The sequence below is a fragment of the Cebus imitator genome, unplaced genomic scaffold, assembly GCF_001604975.1.
Source record: "Cebus imitator isolate Cc_AM_T3 unplaced genomic scaffold, Cebus_imitator-1.0 Scaffold193, whole genome shotgun sequence".
NCBI lineage: Eukaryota > Metazoa > Chordata > Mammalia > Primates > Cebidae > Cebus > Cebus imitator.
In genome coordinates, this window is record NW_016107508.1 from 2,402,152 (window position 1) to 2,425,314 (window position 23,163).

The 23,163-nt window shown below is 53.6% G+C and overlaps 1 protein-coding gene across 2 annotated transcripts in view; it reads right to left on the reverse strand.

Annotated features, from left to right (window-relative positions):
- ITPK1 (inositol-tetrakisphosphate 1-kinase) overlaps positions 1–23,163 on the reverse strand; it is a 179,998-nt gene that overhangs the window by 138,632 nt on the left and 18,203 nt on the right. The window contains exon 2 of one of the 2 annotated variants that reach the window (XM_037745171.1): positions 129–153. The exons of the other annotated variant lie outside the window; for it this stretch is intronic. Within the exon in view, the coding sequence (XP_037601099.1) occupies positions 129–153 (25 nt within the window). The remainder of the gene's footprint in view (positions 1–128; positions 154–23,163) is intronic. 2 annotated transcript variants of the gene reach the window in all.

Here is a 23,163-nt window from a genome sequence, read left to right on the forward strand (position 1 = left end):
GGGGAGGAAGGAGGAGGGGAGAGGGAGGAGGGGAAGGGGAGGGGTGAGGAGGAGATGGGAAGAGGAGGAAAGGTGGATGCTAAGGGCCCCACTACCCGGAGAACCACGAGGACGCGGACTGTACTCACCTGTACAACTTCTATCCCTCGCTTCCTGTGGAGAAAGACAAAGAAAACAAGTGTTACTGCAGCAGGCTAGACACATCCTTCCCAAAGGTTCCCGACAGCTGGCTGACAGCAGGACCGTGAGGGGTTTCAGGAGGGAGCCAGCAGCTGCACCTCTCCTGCCACTGTCCCAGAATGGCCATGCCTTCTACTCCCAGCCACTCCTCAAGCCGCCTTCCCGCTGAGAGGGCCGGCTCCTCAGAGGGACTTGCTGGAGTCCTCTGGAGGTAACATGCCCGCCGCCTCCCTGCACTCCTGGGCCCAGCCTCTGTCAGCCAAGCTCCAGCCTGGGTCATCCCAAGACTCCTGCCACCAAATTCACCACCGTCCCCATACATCTGCCGTCCCTGCTGAGCTCAGCCCCCACGGCTCCCCATGTCTTCCGCAGCAGGTCTCACCCTGGGACCTTCCACAGCCACCCACACCCCAACCCATCCACTGCCTCACATGGGAGGCCCATGCAGTCCTGCCCGCTGCCTTCTCAATGCCCCACTGATGCCTGCTCTGGCCTCGCCAATGGCCTCCAAGCTGCACTCATGTCCTCCACAACCTCCCTACACACACGCAGTCTCACCAGCCATCCAGGCACCTACCCTGACTCTCACCACTGAATTTTAGGAGCCTTATGGCCTGGATTGGGGTCTGCCCAGAATGCACAAAGTTTTCTGCTGACTTCCACCCTTTTCCCCACCCCGCATTTCTATTTTTTTTTTTTTTTTTAGGTGGGATTCTTGCTCTGTTTTCCAGCTGGAGTGGGCTCACTGCAACCCCTGCCACCTCCTGGGTTCAAGCAATCCTCCCACCTCAGCCTCCCAAGTAGCTGAGACTACAGGCACCTGCCACCACGCCTGGCTAATTTTTGTATTTTTAGTAGAGATGGGGGTTTCACCATGTTGAACAGGCTGGCCTCGAACTTCTGACCTTGTGATCTTCCCGCCTCGGCCTCCCAAAGTGCTGGGATTACAGGCGTGAGCCACCATGCCCGGCCTCCCCCACACCACATTTCTTACTGTGAGCTCAGGAAGTGCCCACCGGTACAGCTCCGGCACACAGGACTGCGTCCTCCCGGCCCTGGTGCCCACCTCCCACCCCAGCCTTGAGGATTCGGCTCGGCACAGCCTCTCCAGGATGCCTCCCCGCATGGAAGAACTTAAGCCTACCACTGTCTCAGCCCTTTGCTCTGGAGTACTGATTGCTATCAGCCAGGGACGAGTGCTGCTGTAGGGCCACCCGGACCTGCAGGGACCGAAGCGCCCAAGATGGCATGCCGTGTGCATTGTGCTGGGAAGAAAGACCTCCAGCAGATGTTCAGAGATGGCTGCGGCCAGAAAAGGTCAGGAATCTGTGGTTTACTCACCCAAGCTCCTTGGAGCAGGGACTATGCCAAACTTTAAAGCTATGTGTGCCCATGCCCAGCTACGATGCCCACCTGGCACACAGATGCTCCTTAATGGTTGCTGGCAGATGAAGGCGTAAATGGTAACAATTTAGCTCAGCTCCTGGGTCCAGCACTCGGAGGGTACAACAAATGCAACCTCCACAGTCTGGGCCCTTGAGAGGCTCAAAGTCTTAGGAAGGGGACGGGCACAAGCCCCAAAAGAGCCTTTGGGCACCCCTGCTGCCTTGCATCATGGCACAGCTGAGGCAGTGCCCACCAATTCCTACATCTGTTTGTCAGCTCGTTCAGCAAGGGCTTCCTTAGCAGCTTCTGACAGCAAGGCACCGAGCAGAACCTCATAGAGGAGCCACTCCATGAGTCAGGAAGACAAAGGCCAAGGAGAGCTGACCACGTCCCACTGTGGGAGGCACCCAGCCCACCTTACCTCAAACGCCCGACACCTCAACCAAAACCTGGGCCCAAGAAATCCAGTTTGAGAACCACCCTAGTTGATGCATTCAGGCACCCTCAGTGTCTCTTAGCTGCTCTGCAGTTACTGTAGGAATGGTGGCCAATATCCATCTGCTTCCATGATTTCAAGAGACACACAACAGCATAGCCCTGGGCCACCAAAGCCCACAGCACCGTGACAGACAGCATCATGAGGAACCTGTACTACACCCAACCATCTGCTCACAAGCTGCACCATTTCTGAGCACCTGTGGACACCTCAGCCCCTGCCTCATTCCCAATCATCCTGGCCTTCCTGGAGGCTTGAGGAAGCTGAAGGAAGCATCACTGATGGGAACCTGCCCCAGGACACACAGCAGAGGACTGTGAGGAGCCAGCCCCAACTCCAGCAACCCTGCTCCAGGACGGAAAACTCAAACCCCAAATCACAGAGAATGTGAACCGCACAATGGGAAAGGCCAGGGACAGGGGAATGTAAGTGACCCACACCAGTTGGAGCAGACTTCCACTGGGCTCTGGGCCAGGGCCTTGGTTTCCCTATGAGTCAACCCTGCTGGCATCCAGGTTATCTCAGCATGTGACTCTCGTCTCTTTACTGCAGTCAATTCCAATCAGTCCACATTTTACATCATCCCAGGCAGCTCTCTCTCCCTTAGTCCTAAAAAAACAGTCTCTCACTCTGAAAACAGATGGAACACATAAAATAGGAAAGCAACAAAAAAGTAATCTAGAGAAAAGATCTTAAGTGGGGTTGAGCTCCCGGGAGCCACTGCAGTTCCTCCAAAAAATGGATAAATTGCAACACCGGCAGAAAAGAGGGGGCCATGCACGGACACTACATACCCCTTGAAGCTCACCACTCACCAGTAGCTTCTGCAGCCTATGAGGGTGGGACAAGTAGTTACCCCATTACCCACGGAGCAAGCTGAGGCCTGGGACAGCTGGCCTGGAGCAGGGCTCTCCCCACACCCAGGTGTTCATCATCAGATGCACCACAGTGGGCGTGGGTGGCAGCAAGCAGGGTAAGCCTGGTCTCCAGCCTCCAGGGCCTCAGTGCAATGGAAGGACGAGCAGGCGGCAGGCAGAAAACCACATCCCCTCTGGCGGTGGAATCCCACACACAGCACCACAGCCTCTCGGGAAAATAAAACAACCTGTCAGGGCTCATTTCTCATCGGGAATTCCTGGAGAACAAAGGTACTAACAAACTTGATGCACTAAGAAGCACGTTCCTAAAGTCCTGCCATAACCAGAAAGTTCAGAAATTGATGAAACCAAAGGGGAAGAGGGAGAAGGGAGGGACATGGGGTCAGGGGGAGAGAAGAGGAACCAGAGCACTGGTTGTCAAGTGACTGACCGTTCCTGCTGAAAACCCTGACTCCGTGATCCCAGCTCATCACCCCACAGATAGGCTCAAGTGTGTAATATGCTTCCAGCTCTGCACTGTTAATTACCAAACTGTATGTGACAGCAGCAAACTAAACTCCAAGAGAGGACATTAACAAACCACACAGTCAAAGGTTTGTTCATTAACAAACCACACAGCAATAAGAAGAACACAGAAGGCCAGGTGCACTGGCTCATGCCTATAATCCTAGCACTTTGAAGCCAAGATAGGCAGATCACCTGAGGTCAGGAGTTCGAGGCCAGCCTGATCAACATGGAGAAACCCTGTCTCTTCTAAAAATACAAAATTAGCCAGGTGTGGTGGGTGCCTTTAATCCCAGCTACTTGGGAGGCTGAGGCAGGAGAATCGCTTGAACCTGGGCAGCAGAGGTTGCAGTGAGCCAAGATCGTGCCATTGCACTCCAGCCTGGGCGACAAGAGCAAAACTCCATCTCAAAAAAAAAAAAAAAAAAAAAAGAACCCCAGAAGCCCTCCATGTACCCACGAGGAATTCTCTCCAAGACATCGCTGTGTGAAAAACCTAAGGTGCAAATCCTGTGTGCTGTATATAATTATGTGTTAAGAACAACATCCGGGACAAGCATGTGTGCCCGTGTACACATGGAGCGAACCTGAAGCTGCTACAGGAAAACCATCATGGCAGGGCCCCTGGTCAAGGGTAAGGGCAGCTGGGGTGGCAGAGGGACTTCCTTTTCACTGTCCCCTCATACGTCACTTCAATTTTGTGCCATGTGCCTACAACACGTTATCAAAAACTAGAAAATATATTCTTTAAATTGTTTCTTAAATAGATGCTTGATAAAAGCACGAGGCAATCAATCAATGGATGACGCAAGACAGGAGAGCTCAGGGTGTATCATGAAAAGCTTCCAAGTGCTGCCCAAAGAGGAGCTGAAATGTTGGCTGCGGTGGGAACCACCAGGCTGCAGCACTCGCTGTGGCTTCTAAGGCCATGGAAACGTTCGGGCGCCTGGAAAACAGACTGAGGAACGTGTTCTGCAGTGTTAACTGTGGTCCCAGGGCTGGGTGATGCCAACAAAGTGCTGTGGTTTTTTCCTTCATACTTCCCTGTAGATTTTCTACAATGAACATATATGCTACCCTCAAAACTACAGGGAAAGTAACAATAAAACAATTTTTAAGTTTCCTTAAAAACCTGCAGCCGTGGCCTGACGCAGTGGCTCATGCCTATAATCCCAGCATTTTCGGAGGCTGAGGTGGGCAGATCACAAGGTCAGGATATCAAGACCATCCTGGCTAACACAGTGAAACCCTGTCTCTACTAAAAATACAAAAAAAAATTAGCCGGGTTTGGTGGCATGCACCTGTAGTCCCAGCTATTCAGGAGGATGAGGCAGGAGAATCGCTTGAACCCAGGAGGTGGAGGTTGCAGTGAGCCGAGATTGTGCCACTGCACTCCAGCCTGGGCGACAAAGTAAGACTCCGCCTCAAAAAAAAGGAAAAAAAATCATTAAAAAAAAAAACAAAAACATGCTGCTGGGCACGGTGGCTCACACCTGTAATCCCAGCACTTTGGGAAGCCAAGGAGGGCAGATCGCTTGAGACTAGGAGTTCAAGACTAGCCTCCTTCAAGGAGAAGGCAGCATGGTGAAACCCCATCTCTACAAGAAAACAAGCATACAAAAATTAGACAGGCATGATGGCGGGTGCCTGTAATCCCAGCTACTCAGGAGGCTGATGCAGGAGAATTGCTTGAACCGAGGAGGCGGAGGTTGCAGTGAGCCATTACACTCCAGCCTGGGCAACAGAGCAAGATTCCATCTCAAAAAAAAAACCTTCATCTGGGAATAATTTCATAGGCTCTAAACGGTCATTTTCTTGATAAATATTACATTAATACGTAAATACAATATATTAATATTAATAAAAATAGCTAAGTATAAATAAACATGCTTTTCTAAAAGCTGGATTATTAATGAAGAGAGGATCCACTTTGCACAAGGAAGCCTCTCCCCAGAAGTCCAAGGAGCACGAGCCTTTGAGGAAGTTAAAATACTCATAAAATGATTTGATCCTTTCAGGGGATGGGGCTGGCAATCAGAGAAGGCTTCAAGGAGGAGGCGGCATTTACCAACTAGCCAAGCAACTGAAGGGGACTACATACAGCTACTCTTTAAGTCCTGTGCCCTCTCCAAAGGGTGTCTGGGGCTCTGGAAACATAAGGCCCTCTGAGGGGACAGGGGCTGGGCCACAGGACAGAAGATAAAGGTGGGGCACCCCTCAGAGGCCCAGGAGTCATCGTGTGGCCCAGCTTTTAGCTGTGGGCCAGTGGGTCCCAAATACCAGGGCAGATAACCTGAGAACCACCAAGGGAGCATATCAAAAATCCTCATTTGAGGCCCACCCTGAGGCCTCTGATCCAGGAGGTTGGGGGACAGGGCCCGAAAAGGATTCAGGGTTCATCGCACTCCCAGGTGCTGCTAGGAGCGGCCGGGTATGGGGGCAGCTGCTTGTCCACAGGAGCGACTCCATGTGCTTCTCTGTGACCAGTGGAAGCAGGATCTGATTTGCCAGGGGAGGACACAGCAAGGGTGAGGGGTGGACCTTGCAGGTCTTGGGAACATGAGTAAAGGAAACCTAAGAACTAGAAACAGCTGTGACGCTCACAGTCCAGAAAGAGCAGGCCGAGGCCCTGCACCAGGCCCAGGAGAGGAGAGAACATCGCCAAGAAGGCAGTAGCAGTCCACTTTTCAAACATGGTGGTGCCAGGAAGTGGTTAGAAGCCCAGGACTGAGCTTCACAGCGCTCAGAGGCTTCGATGAACACAATTCAGAGGGCAGGTGGAAGTGTAAGAGGTGGGTGAGCCCCTGAGAGCAGAACGTGGAACCAGACCCCACTGTGCCTTGTGCCTCTGTTTTCTTATCTGTCAAATGGGAGAATCCTAGAACACAGGCTTTCAGGGAAGCAGAGTCCAGGCCCAGCACAGCACCTGGCTCATGCCAGGGATGGGGGAATCTTGTGACCTGTGATCTGCCCTGCTGCCCTGCCTTCCTGCCCTTCCAGAACTGTGCCTCCTCCAGCCCACCTGACAGGGGGTGGCACTCCCACTCCAGGGGTGGGCACATGACCTCACTTAGCGGCAGGAGATGGGGGAGGCCCCAAGCGAGGATGGTCCTGGTCCTTAACCAGACAGGTCCTGGGAGACTATTTGCAGTACAAATGGCACTGCCTAGAAACGCTGGGGGACACCATTGCTTCCATGTGGCGAGAATCCAGATGAGCCCAAGGCCAACCAGGAGAAAGGGTCAAGAGGGCTCCAGGAGGGCAGGTTCCCTGGCCAGACCTGGCCCTGGTAGAGCTCACCCTCTCTGGACCTTCAGCTGCACATTTCTGCTTCAGCAGGCTGAAGCTTTCTGTCACTGGCGGCTGAGCAGCAGGGGCCCTGTGAGTGACAGTGGTTATCACTTCTGAAGATAACGAAAATTCCTCTGGACGACTCAGTACTGACGGAGAGGGGATGATAAGGGAGAGCAATAAAGAGGATGGGAGCAGAAATAGAAAAGAGCAATGTGCCATTCAGAGACACATCCACGGCATCCACACCACCACCAGGCCACTGAAGCACAGCACCGGGCATGAAAAAGAGACACTCTGGGATGACAGACCCCATCCAGCAGGAGGCCTGCCACACAGCAGAGCAGGGCACAAAAGGCTCAGGGACCACGACCAGCAGCCGGCATGGGATGTGCTGCTGAGCCGCCCAGGGTCTCAGCTTTCACATCTGTAAATGGTATGACCTTTCTGGCCCAAGAGGCCCTCCCAGGGCAGATGTGAGGACCTGAGGGCTGCAACAAGTGAGGCACAGGAAACGGTGAAGCAGCAAGGGAGGGGGTTACACTGAGAACCACTTGGGGAAGTGAGACGCCAGGCACATCCTCATCCAAGCATCGTGGGGCACAGGTCAGTAACTGCTGATTTCAGGCACCCCAAGTAACAAGCCCTTTTGGCACCTCCAGGTACCAGGTGCTGGGGGAAAAGCCCCGCGTTATGGCCCCCCTTTCTCTGCTTGCCAAGGGCAGGGCCCACACCGTATACCCCAGGAGCCCAGGATGTCTCCCCAGGACTCAGGGCTTCTGAACAGATGACTGGGCCCCTGTCACCCACATGTGCTGATGGCCTTCCTCAAATGCCATCCCCACATAACCACCAGATCCCCAGGTCAGCTCCTCTGGAGAAGCCTGCCTTGGCTCCCACTCTCCTCGGGCCCTACCGCCCCAAGCTGCCCACACCCAGCACTGGGCAGAGAGGGAGGCTACCATGCTCCATGGTGCTGACCCTACCAGGCTAATGATCGGTGGTGGACAACAATGGTGGCCCCAAAGCTGGCAATTTTCCCCCTGGACACTCAGTGCCACTGTGTTGTCCTTGCCTCCAGTTAGGGGCATGGCCACATGACTTGCTTTGGACAATGAGACATGAACAGAAGTAACCATGTCCCCTTCAGAAAGAAGCATTCCACAGCCAGCACCCAGGCCTCCCCGACCTCCGCAACATGGAAGCAAGTGAGGCTGCCACCCGCCAGCAGAGCCAGCCAGACCTGCCACCTGGAAACAACGCTGGCTGAGTGGCGACCAAGCCAGGCTGGGAACCAGAAAGAAACAACTGATGAAGAGGACCTTCAGCCAGCACTGGTTCCCAACTGTAGGCATCTGCGTGTCCCCCACAAAGAGATTTAGCAACACCTAAAGACCTTTTTGATTGCCACACCGGGGAAAGTGCTACTAGTATCCAGTGAGTAAAAGGCCCCTGCAATGCATAGGACAGCCCCCTAAAACAAGGAATTATCCAGCCCAAAATGTTCACAGCGCTGAACCCTCGAAGTGGGATACACACTGAGCCACTGCAGGGAGGATAACAGCCCCCGAGAGTCTCTGGATCCAGAGCGCATGCTGAACGGAGAAAATCAGCCTGTTTTCTCCCACCTCTCCTAGCTGTTTGTCACTGCAGCCTAACCTGGTCTATGCTGACTAATAAGCACTCCTTCAGGGACAGCTCGTTCCCTGTGTCTACCGCCTAAAATTCTTAGCATGATACCTGCCTTGAGGGCATTTGGAGGTACAGCTCAGAAGGTATCTGGGGGAGGCAGCAGCAGTCCTTCCTCTCAAACCCTCCAAGGAGGGACCCCATTCTCCAAAGGCCAAGGCTTGACCTAAGTCTGCCTTTGCACAAACTGATCCCCTGCCAGGTGCCCTTCCTCAGCTGGCAAACTCCTGCCCACCCCTCCCAAGAGCAGCTCAAGCGCCGTCCTCATCAAGAGACAGGAATCATGGCTTCCACTGAAGCCTGCTCTGTGCTCAGCATCAGACCATGAGTCCCGCAAGGCCAAAGACACCTCACAGCTCTATTCCAGCATCCCTGTACCCGCTGCAGACCCGGGGCCTGGCAGCTCTCTGCTAACACTCCCCAAGTGCTGCCGGGTTCCTGGGCCAGGCTCCAGCTCCGTGTCACCCCTGCCTGCCTGCTCCAGCATCTTGGTTCATTTGCTGACTGTTTGGCAATTTGGATTTTCCTCCTATTAACAGTGCCAGAAATTGAAATGGCCTGATATAAAGACAACATACGAACAGAATTCTAAAACCAGTACAAACACTGGAATTCTCTGGACAGCTCTAGGAAGAACCAAATAAACTGGAAGCTGCCATGTGACTTTTTTATTGAAGGGGGCATTTTTCCCTTGACTGGGAAGACAGCAACCACCTTACCTAAAGACCCTCCCCATGACTGGGTGCCCCACCCAGGGCAGGCAGACAGGCCCCAAGGTCCGGGCGCCCCTTAGTGCAGACGCAGCAGCCTGAGTCAGTGTACTCCCTCAGACCCAGAACAACTTCCAGGGCGGGTGACTCACCTTTGGCACCTCCTGGAGAGGACATTAGAGCTGCAGGGGCTGAAAGCAGCAAAAGGACTGAGGTGCCTTTGAGACTCCCCTCCTCAATCCAATTTTCAGGAAGGAAGGCAGGAAATCACACAAGGCAGTGTTCCACCACATCCAAGGTGTCACCACTTCAGATCAGAAATCATCCTGACTTCTGGCTGATCACAAATGTTAAGTCTACTCCCTGCATGGCTCTCGACACCCCCACTTTTTAGTATGAAAATTCTCTGCTTGAAATTGTTTTTGAGGCCAGGCAAGGTGGCTCACGCCTGTAATCCCAGTACTTTGGGAAGCCGAAGCAGGCGGATCACAAGGTCAGGAGTTCAAGTCCAGCCTGACCAATATAATGAAACCCTGTCTCTACAAGAAATACAAAAATTAGCCAGGCATGGTAGCACACACCTGTAGCCCCAGCTAACTGGGAGGCTGAGGCAGAAGAATCGCTTGAACCCAGGAGGTTGCAGTGAGTCAAGATCGCACCACAACACTCCAGCCTGGGCAGCAGAGTGAGACTCTCTCAAAAAAAATTAAATTGTTTTTGAGTCTTTTACTACCCCCTCGAGGGTGTGGTAATTTTTCTTTCCCCTAATTAGGGATGGGACCTAAATTGTGGGAAGCAGGGGAGTGGGCTGCCGGGAGAGGAGGTGGTGGGGGTGGCTGGCAAGCTTGGTTGTAGCACCTCCTCCCCTCCCCGCCATCCCCACTCCCCTCTCCTTAGTCAGCCAGCCTCAGGGCTAATGATTCAGTCTGTTCTCTACACAGCAGCTTCTTAATCCCAAGAATGCAAAGTCATTTAGTATCAGCCTAATGAGCGAGGTAGGCTACTGCAAGAAGGGAGGCAGAAATTCCCGTGACATTTCCCTCCCTTGGACTCACTGGGGGAGGGATAAGCCTGCTCAGGAAAGCCTGAATTGTTCTAGCACCTATCCTCAAGGTACCCCACACTCCTAAAATAGCAGCACAAGTGTGTGTGTCCCCAGCCTGTGTTCTGGGATGCTGACACTCTTTGAAAGGCTGTGTTCCAGAGGAGGATGAAAGACTTCACCCAAATTCTGCTGCTAACACTCCTTACCTGGCCTGAGGGCTGGGGGCAACTCCCGGTCCCTGGATCCCAGGCCCCTAAGGCTGAGCTGTCTTTGCCCTGCTGCTGCACCTCCAACCACAGGCAGGGAGAGTTTCCTAGTCTGATTTTGGTCAAACATTTGCTGGGCTTCTCTATCACGCCCTGGGCTGGTCTGGGAGCAGAGGGGGACCTCAAACCACAAACCCTGCCCCGAGATGCTAGCTGCCACAGGGGAGACTCATAAACTACATGCCATGCCCTCTGGCGGGTGTGCCACAGGCCGTTAAATAGGACCAACACCTGGGGGACAGCAGGAGGCACAGGGAAGTTTCAGGAGGGCTGCTGTGTGAGCCAGGCCCTGGAAGGGAGGGAGACAGAGGCTGCCAGGGCACGCTGGAGAAGGCCTGCTAAGCACCAAGAGAAGCAGGGGCAAAGGCCAGATCATGGGCACTGGGGTTTCCTGGGCCCCTCTGGCCACAAGCATGAGTCAGCCCTAACCCCATCTCAGAAAACTTCAACCATAAGGCACCTTACTCAAATTATCTCCCCAGCCCCTCAGATATTTTCAGGATGACAGGTCAAAGGAAAGTCCTAAGGTGTCAGGTCACATGGGCTCTGGCCTTGACCTTGACCCTGACCCAGTTCCTCCCTTCTCAATCAAGGATTCACCCACAGGCCCTGAGAAGAGAAGGGGAGGAGAACACTGTATTCACTTCCCATTGCTGCTGTAACAATCACGAGGGTAACAGCTAAAAACAACACAAACATATTACTCTCTCAGGGTTCTGAGGTCAGAGGCAGCCCTCCTTTTGGAGGCTCCAGGGAGAAACCGATTCCTTCGCTTTCTCTAGTTCAACAGGCTGTCCACATTCCTTGGCTTGTGGCTACAATACCCCAACCTCTGCTTCCACTGTCACATTTCCTCTGACCCTCCTGCCTCCCTCTAGGACCCGTGTGATTCCACCGGGCCCACCCAGGTAATGCAGGAACATTTTCTATCTCAAGATTCCTCACTCATTCACATCTGTAAGCCAAGCGCAGTGGCACATGGCTATAATCCCAGCTACTTGGGAGGCTAAGGCAAGAGAATCCCTTGAGGCCATGAGTTTGATGCTGCAGTGCGCTGTGATCGCACCCGTGAATAGCCACTGCTTTCCAGCCTCGGAAACACAGTGAGACCACATCTCTAAAAAATAAAAATTAAAAACTCCCATCTGTAATCACGTCACACCTTTTTACCATGTTAGTCAGCACATTCACATGCTCTGAGAATTAGGATCTGGTGTCTTTGGTGGGGAGTGGCAAGGACCTTACTTTGCCCACCACAACCCCAAGACTCCCACAGCTCTGCCATCCCAGGAATCTTAGACACTGCCTGAAAGCATTCACGTGTCAGGCAGAAACGGATGAGGACTCGTCAGGAGTTCATTGGGGACCTCAACAGACAATGAGAAGTTGATGTGGAGAAGCACAGTGCTCAGCTTCGCACCATGCCCACAGGATTCCCAAGTATAGCCCAACATGGCCACAGGGGTCCCTCATGCGAAGGGCGGGAAAGAAAGTACTGGAAGAAGGGCAACTGGGTGCTGGAGACCAAAGGCCCCAGGCTGTAAGCTGGGGAGCTGGATGACAGTTAGTGATACCTGGGCTCATCCTGTGGTCCATGAGAGGTGCCCAGGCAGCTGACCTTAAAACATGCAGCGTTCATCAGCTACCTGGGACCCTCCAGTTTCAGAGAGGATTCCAGGGGCCTGAGCATGACCCAAATAAATAAGAGGCTAACACCAGCAATCCCCAGGCTCCCTCGTTCCCCAACAGGCCTGCTCTCCCAGGCCCAAGCAGAAACAGGGACAGACGAGGCAATGGCAGGGCAGGACCTGTGAGGACCAGGTACTTTGCCCCTCACACCGGATCTCAGCAGCCACTGAACGGACACAATGGTTGCATTCTTTCTTTTTTCTTTTTTTTCTTAGACAAGGTCTCCCTCTGTCACCCAGGCTAGAGTGCTATGGCACAATTTTGGCTCATTGCAACTTCAACCTCCTGGGTTCAAGCAATTCTCCCACCTCGGCCTCCCAAGTAGCTTGGACTACAGATGTGCGCCACCGCATTCCACCAATTTTTGTGTTTTCAGTAGAGACGGGGTTTCGCCATGTTGACCAGGCTGGTCTCCAACTCCTGACATCAAGTGACCCACCTGTCTCCCAAAGTGCTGGGATTATAGGCATGAGCCACCGTGCCAGGCCTCTTGTTTTATTTTTTGTTGAGACAGAGTCTCACTATGTTGCCCACTATGTTGCTGGTCTCAAACTCCTGGGCTCAAGCAATCCTCCTGCCATGGCCTCCCAGAATGCTGGGATTACAGATGTGAGCCACCGTGTCCGGCCTGTCACCTCTTTTCAAGTGGGAAATTCAGAGCAGTTCAGTATTCTGCCCAAAGACTCACAGCTGGTAAGAAGCAGAACCACAATCTACACCCATCCAAATACCAGTAATTCCCGGGCTCCCTCACTCCCCACCCAGGCCCGCTGTCTCCACATCTGTCTGGAAGGCCTCCTCATCTCACAGCACTCTGTGACTTCCTGGGGAGAAAGGAGACCCCTGTGATGGTGGGGGGCCCACTGGGTCTATTGGGGATGAGGCTTCTGGGATTTCCGGAAGAGGATCACTCTGGACAAAGCTGTCTCTCCTCCCAGGCACCTGCTGCCCCAATCCTCCCTCAGACCTTTGACTCCAGGAAGCCGGAAGGATGCGTGCCATTGCCCCAGGGGCCCCAAGAGCTGAGGAGCAGCCCCTGAGCAGGCCTGCAGTGAAGGGCCCAGAAGGCCCTTCCTAAGGTCCAGCCTCTGGCATAACAGGACGCTGTGGAATAGACACGTCCTGAGTCACTCCAGCCAGGAAAGAGTAGAAGCTGGTACCCCGTTTCTCCCCTCTCCACGGGGTTGACAGTCCTTCCGTCCAATATCAAACCTTCCAGGCAAAGCAACCCTTCCTGTGAAGCAGATTTCAGCTCAACCATAGGAAGAGGTTGCTAGCCTCCAAAGGAAGGCAGTCAAGAGGTGATGGGCACCCCTGACAAGAGGGATTTGAGCAGATGCCAGATGCCCACAGGCAGGGAAGAAAGGCCAATCTGTGGGGAAGGCAGCAGAGTTAATGTCTTAGGAGCCCCACCTCACCTCTAAAGAGTTCTACCAATGAGACAGAAATCAGCTGGGTCACAGGACTGCAGCTCATGAGAATGGTAGGTCAACTGGACCTCTGAAGGAGGTAAGAATGAGCCTAGGGCCTCAGAGGACCCCAGTGCCAAGAGTCAGGCACAGGAGCTCTGACTCCTACGTCACATCGAGCATGCATGAGCACATGGCCATGCAGGCCTTAACATCGGTGAGGAAGGATAGCATGCTGGCTCCCAAAGCAGGATGCTAGCAACCATCCTGGGAGCCTCAGAGACAGCTCCCAGCAGGCAGGCACACCTCCCCATCTCTGTCCTGCCATCCTCCAGGCCTGTCAGGCCCAGGCTCTGCATCTAGGAGCCATGGCTACAGTCCCCAAACAGGTGGAATAATCCCTCAGAGCCCCACACTGGGGGTCACAGCTGCCACCAAGCCAAAGCCAAGAGCCAGGACCTTGGGCATTAGAGAGAAATACCAAAAGGAGGATGTGGAATTCCAGAAGGGCAGGACTGAGGCCAGCACGGGCAGCCTCCCACCCACTGAGACGCAGAGCTCTGCAGTGCAGGCCACTGGTGGGCTCCCTGCCGTCCGTGCACACACACTCTGCACCTTCTGCGTCTGACACTCGGCTCATCACCCACCAGCCCCTGCCCAGCCATGCCCCCTGGGCTTCCGTCGCCTCCACCACTTGGGCCTCTGCAGCAGGTGCCATCTCCTCACCCATCAAGTCTCGCCCCGTCTGTTCCTAGAACACCTGGCTTCCTGCCCTGCCCCACAGGATGGTTCCTTCACACTTCTGACCACCTGCCCATGCTGTCTGCCCCCTTGGAACGCCCCCACCCCTGCCTCCCATCTACAACATGGGAAGCCTCTTCGTCGGACCATCCTCTCAGAGGGCAATCCAAGAGGGAGGACACTGAGGAACCCAGGAAGCCGGGCAGGGTGGTCAGACTGAGACCTGAAGGGCCGGCACACGGTGTTCCTCCTGACCTGAATGCCTCCCATGTGAAGGACAATGCACAGAGCCCACTTTGTCCCAATCCCAAGCGACCAGCCCATATCCCTGACTCTGTGTGCCCACAACCATGCTGGAGAAATGCTACTTGTCAGGATCAGAACTCAAGATAGAGAGGAATGAGCCCCATTTGGTTGGGGGGGTGGGCATAGGGGCTTTTATTTTTTTGGCCAGAGTTTTCTTGAACTAAATTCCTCCTGATACTGGCGTTCTCATAAAACTCCAGGGACAGGAGGAATGTCTGGGGCCCTGAGGGATAAGACTACTCCTGGGCCAGTTTGATTGCCTGGGCCGAGATATTCATTTTTTGGCTTAAACTCATCTGAACTGGATTTTCTGTCACTTGCATTCACAAGAGCCCTGGCTGCTTCAACGTCCAAATCGAAACATCACGTTCCACCGTTTCCATCACCAACCTGCGCCTCCAGTCTTGAAAACAGACCCAATCCTGTAGCCAAGCCAGAGGCCCCCATCATCCTCCCCTGCTCTTCTTCCTCATCCCTTCCTCCATAATCACTATGGAAAGGATTCCCTGGGGCTTGCAGGCAGCCAAGAGCCAGGGGCCCCTCTCCCAGGGAGACGGCTCACTGAGTGCTGGAAGGAAAGGCAGGAAGAGGAAAGCAGATGGCCTCTCAGCTGAGGAGGGAAAAAGAGAATCCCCAGTAACACTGGCTGGCTGATTGCATATAATTATGATGAAAAAAGTTCTTTAAAATTAGCTCCCAAATACAGATATAATTTCAAGTGTCCCTTGCGGTGTGATTACACCATCAGCCCAACAAATGTTTTACCATCAGTACAGAATGCTCAGGCCCCTGCAGACAAAAAATAATGAAGCCAACAACGGCGCCAGGGCCAGACAGCTCCCAAAGAAGCACTTCCAGCTGCCCAGGAAAGCACCAGGCCAGGAAGCCCAGCCCAGAACCACTCCTGCTCCCCTCCATAGCTGGCCTGGGGCCCTTCCCAAGAAGGCACCAGGCACATTATTCTTCATTCTCTCTTTTTAATCTTCAAGGCCTTTGATGTTCAGACTCAAATTCCAAGAGCAACCAGCCAATGTCAACAAGGACGGCTTCACTTGCTGTTTGCTTCCTACGGCTGAGTGCTGGGCTCTACACCTCAGTTTTCCCATCTGGGAAATGGCATGGCCGGGCATGTAACTCAGAGGAGGATGGAATGAATGAGGCTGGTACATAGCGGTGTCCAGTCAGTGTCACCAGCTCCTCCCCGAGCTCCTCCTTGCCTCCCATTTAACCCCCTTCTTCAGAGGGCACCTGAAGCTCAGAAAGGAGCCATTCAGCTAGTCAAAGATGAGCAAGGAAGCAAACTGGCTCTGCTAGGTCCAAATTCCACGTTCTTGTCACACTGGGTCCTTGCTGGGCTTGAGGGATAACGGAAGGTGCCACTCCGGGGCAGCATAGGCAGCTAGGTGCATTCAGACCTCGGCTGCTGCTTGGCCCTCCTCGGGACCCTGGGTTTGGGCCTTGATTTGAAAGCACCTGAGCAGGTTCTGGCCCAGTGTCCAACCCCCATGACTCCCCTGTCCCCTAGACTCTCCACCTCATAGGCTCCCCACTTTTCCTACAGAAGAGAGCCCAAGAACCCATTAATAAGCAAGACACAGAACTGAGAGGGACTTATCTGAGGTCACAGAGAAGTCAGGGGGAGATTAACACACTGTCACCAGGCACCCACACTGAGCCCAGCATGGAGGGGGCCACAGCAGCATTCCCAGTCCCCACCAGCACCCATGGAAAGGCTACCACAGCCCCATTCCAAAGATGCGAAAATCGAGGCTCAGGGTCCCCCACAAGGACAAGAGTATCAGAATTTTCCATCCAGGCCTCCTGACCCCCAAACCTGAGGTCCTTACGGCACCACAGACGCCTGGAGCAGGAACCCAGGCACTCTGACTCCCAGGTCACGTCAAGCACGCGTGAACACATGGCCACGCAGGCCTTGACATGGATGAGGGAGGACAGCATGCCAGCCCCCAAAGAAGGCCTGACTCACTGACTGGAAACAGACCTCGCCAGGTGACAGTGCAGCCAGGCTGGGACTAGCAGGGAATGATGAAGGACCCTCAGCCAGCACTGATCCTCAAGGGAGCGATATTACCCCCACCCACAGGACATCTGGCAGTACCTGGAGACATTCTTGGAAGAGAAGGGTGGTACTGGCATCTGGCAGGTAGAGACCAGGGATGCCACTGGGCACAGCTGATGGGCAGAGCCTGCGAGGAATCCAGCCAAAGCTGAGCATCCTGGCTGATGCCCACCAGACTAGCCAAACTTCACCCCATGACAGCCGGGGCCCCCTCTGCCCAGCCCCACCGCACTCAACTCAGCCTCCAGGCAACAGGAGACTCCAGCACAGCAGGGCCCAGGCCAGGGGGTGGCGGGGCTAGAAGAGCGCACTCCCCTGCCTCGGCAGAACCCACCAACCACAGACTCACCCACCCTTCCACCAGGACGGGCGCCTCCAGGGTGCCTCAGATCATAATGGTCTTCCCCTAGAGGAACCTCTGGCCCAGGTCTGGCTGCTGCTTCACACAATGCTGCCCCCAGCTCTCCACATGCTCAGTGCCTCATGCCCCCTCACCAGGATGGCTGCTCAACAAGCAGGATGCCATTCTGTGACCACATCCAGGCCTGCGCAGGCTCAACGTGCATCTGCTAACAGCACAACGGCAAATACCCAACCTGTCAGGCAGACGTGACCGATGCCTACACGGGCATGGCAGAAAGGACAAAGGATAGGGTCAACAGGGTTCTAGGGCCTCCAAAGGCAGGGTTGCGGTGTGCGGGCTGCCCTGCAGACCCCAGCTCTCTGCCCTGGCTCCGGCAGCCAGGCCATTTTTGGCCCTTTGTGTTAACTGCGCTAGTCCTCAAGCCGCCCCTGGGGTGAGGTGATATAGCCCTCCTCCCAGCCAGAAGTTCTGAGTGCCCCAACCTCATCTCCTCTTTCCCCATCCCCCAACCTACCCTTCTCATGAAGTCAGGCCTTGATCTCAGTCCTTCCTTCCCCCCTCAGCCCTGCGCTCAGGTCCCTAAACCAGTGTTGGCAAACATGAACGTGCAGTGTGCACCGGCGCCTCTTGGGGGTCTTGTTAAGACACTGATTCTGAGTCCGTGAATGCAGGGTGCATGGAGATGCTTAGGCTGCCAGCCCTAGACAGACAACATCCTGAGTAGCAGAGGAGTAGCCCAGGTGCTAATGAGTCCTCAGACCGTGATGGACTCTGAAGAGTCAGTATCCACCACCATCACACTATCTAGACCACCACTGTCTGCACAATCACACCAGCCTCCCCGCCAAATCCTACAAGCCTCCAACAGTAGCCAAAGTCACAGGCCGGCTGTGGCTCCCACTGCCTTCAGGGCAAAGCCCAAGTTTGTACAGTGATGGTTTATAGGATCCTGCGCAACCTGGCCTCAAAGGGAGCCTCACCCTGATTGCCAAGCTCCAGACAGACTAAACTTCTCTCAGCTCCTGGGGTGCTCCAGCCAGGCCCCCACCGCCTCAGCTCCCTCCTTCCTGGGAGGAGGGAGGGTCTGGGGGCAACCCAGCTCTTACATCTAGGCGGTCCAGCAGAGATTAGTTAACCTCTATGAGGAGCCTCAGTTTCCTCCTCCGTTCCCAACAAGGATATGTGGGGCCTCCTCCTCCTCTCTCTTCCTTGCCTAGAGCAGTCCCTTGGGGCAAGGGATTGGAGGACAGACGCTGGCAGATGGGTGCCCTGTGGGCGATTTAAGAATAAGACAGAAGAGGCCAGGAGCAGTGGCTCACGCCTGTAATCCCAGCACTTTGGGAGGCTGAGGCAGGTGGATCATGAGGTCAGGAGTTTGAGATCAGCAGGACCAACATGGTGAAACCCCATCTTTACTAAAGATACAACAAATTAGCCGGGTGCAATGGTGCACACCTGTAATCCCAGCTACTGGAGAGGCTGAGGCAGGAGAAGCACTTGAACCCAGGAGGTGGAGGTTACAGTGAGCCGAGATCATGCCACTGCACTCCAGCCTGGGTGACAGGGTGAGACTCCGTGTCAAAAAAAAAGGAAGTAAGAAGCAGAGCTGAATCACAGTCAGCACCGGCTTTTCCGAAAACTCACCCCTGCCCATGGCTCAGAGGAGGCTGAGAGGGGACATCCTCCCCAGGCTAGCCTATGACATCTCCCCTAGATCAACAAGCAATGCTGGGCTGCACACCACCCATACAGCTAAGTCACTGAGGGGCTGTCAGCTGGACACAGCTCCCGGGAGCCAGGTGAAGCCATCACATTATCAGTGCATGCCCTGTGCTGAGTGCTAGACACAGACTCCTCATCTCTCCTCACACCAGCCCTATGATAATCTCCCTGGCGGAAGCTTAGGGACACTTAATGACCTCCCAGGGCCACCAAGTTTCACAGTGAGGCAGCCAGGACCGAGTCGGTGAGCCCTCCTCCAGGCTCTATGTTCTTCACCACTTGACATGTGTGTATCCACACCTGCCAATCACAGAGTGAGGACAAGACCCACCGTAGGCACAGAGGGAGGCAGGGGGTGCTCCTCCCCCAAGCGCCAGCCTGCCCACTGCTTCCTAAAGGCTCTCAGCCCAGGCTTCTAGGTGCTCCCCACAGCCGCCCACCTGCACCAGCCCTACATGGCCAGAGTCTGTGTTTGGAGGACTCCTGGCCTCACAGTGACATGGCTTGGCACAGGCTTGCCCGCTTTCAGGACTACCTTCCATCCACACCTGTCTGTGAACAAGCTCCCTGCACCCTCAAACATACCTCTCAAGGTCACCACCTGCAGAAAACTTTCCTCCATCTTCCCAGATAGGGAAACTTGCCCTGTTCCTCAAGCAGAGTTCATCCAACCCTTCACCTCCTGTCTCTGTCTCCCCACCAGCTGGGCTCCTGGGTTGCGGGAGGAACTCAGTGCTCCAGCACCTCACATGGTGTCTGAAACCCAAACCACAGCACCACCTAAATACCACCACCATCACCACAGTAATACCATCTACCACTGACTGGGGCCTATGATGGGGTGTTTGTAGTATCTGTAAATAAATCTAGCAGGCAGTGAGCTACGGAGATTTACACCATCAATAATTATTTCAACTGACACACCAACCACAGAAGTTAGGAAGTGTTTGTTTATCCTACAGACAGAGAAACAGGCTCAGAGAAGCTTGTTAAGCTGCTACACTGGAGCAGAAGCAAGTTTGACCCAGTCCCACCAATTCCAAAGCCAGCTTCTGCACCCTGTGGCAGGCAGCTGGAGGGATGGAAAGTAATGAAGCCACTCCAGGGCATAGTCACACACGCCTGCAAGGCTGAGCGATGATATCCATTTAACATCATCAGAGGTTAACAGGCACAGACAGGCCTGGGCACCTAATCAGCACTACCCAAAGCTTTTAAAAGGTCACTAACTAGGTTCTTTTAATAACTTCAACTTTTATCTTAGATTTAGGGGTACATGTGCAGGTTTGTTACAGGTATAATGTGTGACACTGAGGTTTGGAGTACCAAAGATCTCATCACCCAGGTACTGAGCATAGTACCCAATGGGTGGTTTTTCAGCCCTTGTCCCCCTCCCCGTTTCCCCCTCTAGCAGTCCCCAGTGTCTACTGTTCCCATCTTTGTGTCCACATGTACCCAAGGTTTAGCTCCCATCTGTAAGTGAAAGCATGCAACATGTGGTTTTATGTTCCTGCATTAGTTTGCTCAGGATAATGGCCTCCAGCTGCATCCATATTGCTGCAAAGGACGTGATTGTGTTCTCTTTTATGGCTGAGTAGTATTTCACGGACTATATGTGGGGTAATTTGATGACAGCCTTTGCCTTCCACCTCCTGTAAAATAAACTCAAACTACATGCCAGGGACTGGAAAGCACTGAGAAACCTGGCCTGGCCTGCCTCTCCATGGCCCTGTCCTCTCAGCCCTTGCCCTACCCACATCCTCCGGCTGTGGCTCCCCAACACACCGAGCTCTGGCCTGAGCCCCTGGGGCCTCTGCACTCGCTATTCCCACTTCCCCCACATGAGATGCCACAGCCCCAGCTTTCTGCAGCTGACTCCTTTCTGGCCTGTCAGTGGCAGCCACAGCTCTCTCGTTGGGAAAGGCCTTCTACCATGTGAGGACAATCCCAGACCCCTTCATATCACTGTTATCACTTCAGTTTCTGATCCCAGATAAAACTATCGCTGTAACTCACTGGTTGGCATATCTGTACCCCTCCCCATCGCCCTCACAGACTACAAATGACAAGGCCTTGTCCATCTTGGCCACCACTCGACCACATGTGCCAAGAGGCCTGGCAGGGCAGGATGCCAACAGATGTCTGTAAACAGCTCTGCGGGGGATGCAGGAGTTTTTCCAGTGAAGAAACACACAAGTAGAACAACAGGAAACCCTGGTTCTGGATGCAACCTGGAAACGACACAGGCACCACAAGGAGGAGGAGAACGCACAGGGGCTAGTCCTGGCTGCGGATTCACCGCTGGTTTCCACACTGAAAATCACAAGGGCTCTCCAAGTTGGAATGTTCTAGAATTTAGGGGCTCTGATGTTCTAACACCTTCCTATTCCAGCTGAGAAAAACAACTTCATCATAGGGATCGGGGGGTTGCCACACAGGTAACACCAGGCCCCAAACCAGAACAAAACCTCCCACCACCATACAGGACACTGATGCCACCGAGTAGCCTGGCCAGTCACCCACAGAGCCTTCTCTGTAAGCAAAGGCCAAGTTCCTATAGGACCAGGCCTGAGAAACCTGGGTGGGTAGAGTTGGGCACACAGCGGGCACTCAGAAAGGCTTTCTGAATGGTGACAGTCGCTCCTTATGAACCCGACTTCTCTGCCCTCCCCATCCCCAGCTCAGCACCAGCTGGGCACCTGCCAGATACTAATTCAGGAAAGGTCTATGGGCTGCTGGCCAATGCCCAGGCCCGAATCACACACTCTGTGGGCAGACATGTTCCCAGGGCTTGACCCTCCTGTATCCAGGCCCTTTGCAATGACTTTGCCACCTCTGCCAAGGAGTAAAGCTTCTTTTCTTACCCCTTGAATGTGGGCTGGCCTTGGGTCTTGTTTTGGCCAACAAATTGTAGAGAAGCAAACAGGCCTCCAGAGGCCTTGGAAACATCCACCGTTAGTGTAAGGAACAAGGCCAGGCAGCCTGATGAAAGCCAAGACAGGAGGCTGGGACATGCCCAGTGCCTTTGGTTATCCAAAGGCCAAGCCCCAGGGCAGAGACCCCCTTACTGGACTGAAAGCTGACTGCACATACACAAGGAATTCCCGGCAAGGCCAGAGCTACACAGCAGAGCCCACAGAACTGTGAGCTGAAAAAATGCTTATCGCTTAAAGCCGGTAGTTTTTAGGATGGTTTGCTATGTAACAACAACGGATAAAAACTTTTACCTACATGGAATGGAATCAGAAAGGGAAGGAAGACACTTATATTCACAAAGGTGTCCAATGCAGTTGTATCTACAACAGCAAGAAAACGGGAAAAATTGGCTGGGTGTGGTGACTCATGCCTGTAATCCCAGCACTTTCGAAGGCCAAGGTGGGCTGATCACTTTAGGTCAGGAGTTAAAGAACAGCCTAGCCAATATGGTGATACCCTGTCTCTACTAAAAGCACAAAAATTAGCCATGCATGGTGGCACATGCCTGTAATCCCAGTTACTTAGGAGGCTTAGACAGGAGAATCACTTGAACTTGAGAGGAGGCAGAGGTTGCAGTGAGCCGAGATTGCCACCAATGCATGGCAACAAAAGCAAAACTCCGCCTCAAAAAAAAAAAAAAAAATTAGCAAGTGTGGTGAGTGCAGTGGCTCACGCCTATAATCCCAGCACTTTGGGAGGCCAGGGATATCACTTAAGGTCAGGAGTTCGAGACCAGCCTGGCCAACATGGTGAAACCACACTTCTACTAAAAATAAAAAAATTAGCCAAACATGGTCGTGGGCCCCTGTAATCCCAGCTACTTGGGAAGCTGAGGCACAAGAATTGCTTGAACCCAGGAAGCAGTGGTTGCAGTGAGCTGAGATCACGCCACTGCACTCCAGCCTGGCCAACAAAGCAAGATTCTATCTCAAAAAAAAAAAAAAAAAAAAAATTTAGCCAAGTGTGGCAGCGCATGCTGAAGGTCCCGGCTAGTCAGGAGGCTGAGGCAGGAGGATGGTTTGACCCCAGGAGTTTGAGGGGGAAGTGAGCTATGAGTGTACCACTGCACTCCCACCTGGGTAACAGGGCAAGACCCTGTCTCAAGAAAAGTAAGATTACAGCGCAATAAATCACAGCATAGACATTCAGTAGATCTATTCTGTAGTAATTTAAAATGATCACTGTCTATTGTACTTTCTTTTTAAGTCTTTAGCTTTTATCACTGCAACCTCCACCTCCCAGGTTCAAGTGAGTCTTCTGCCTTGGCCTCCTGAGTAGCTGGGATTACAGGCATGTGCCACCATGCCCAGCTAATTTTTGTATTTTTAGTAGCGACAGGGGTTTCACCATGTTGGCCAGGCTGGTCTTGAACTCCTGACCTCAGGTGATCCACCTGCCTTGGCTCCCAAAGTGCTAGGATTACAGGCATGA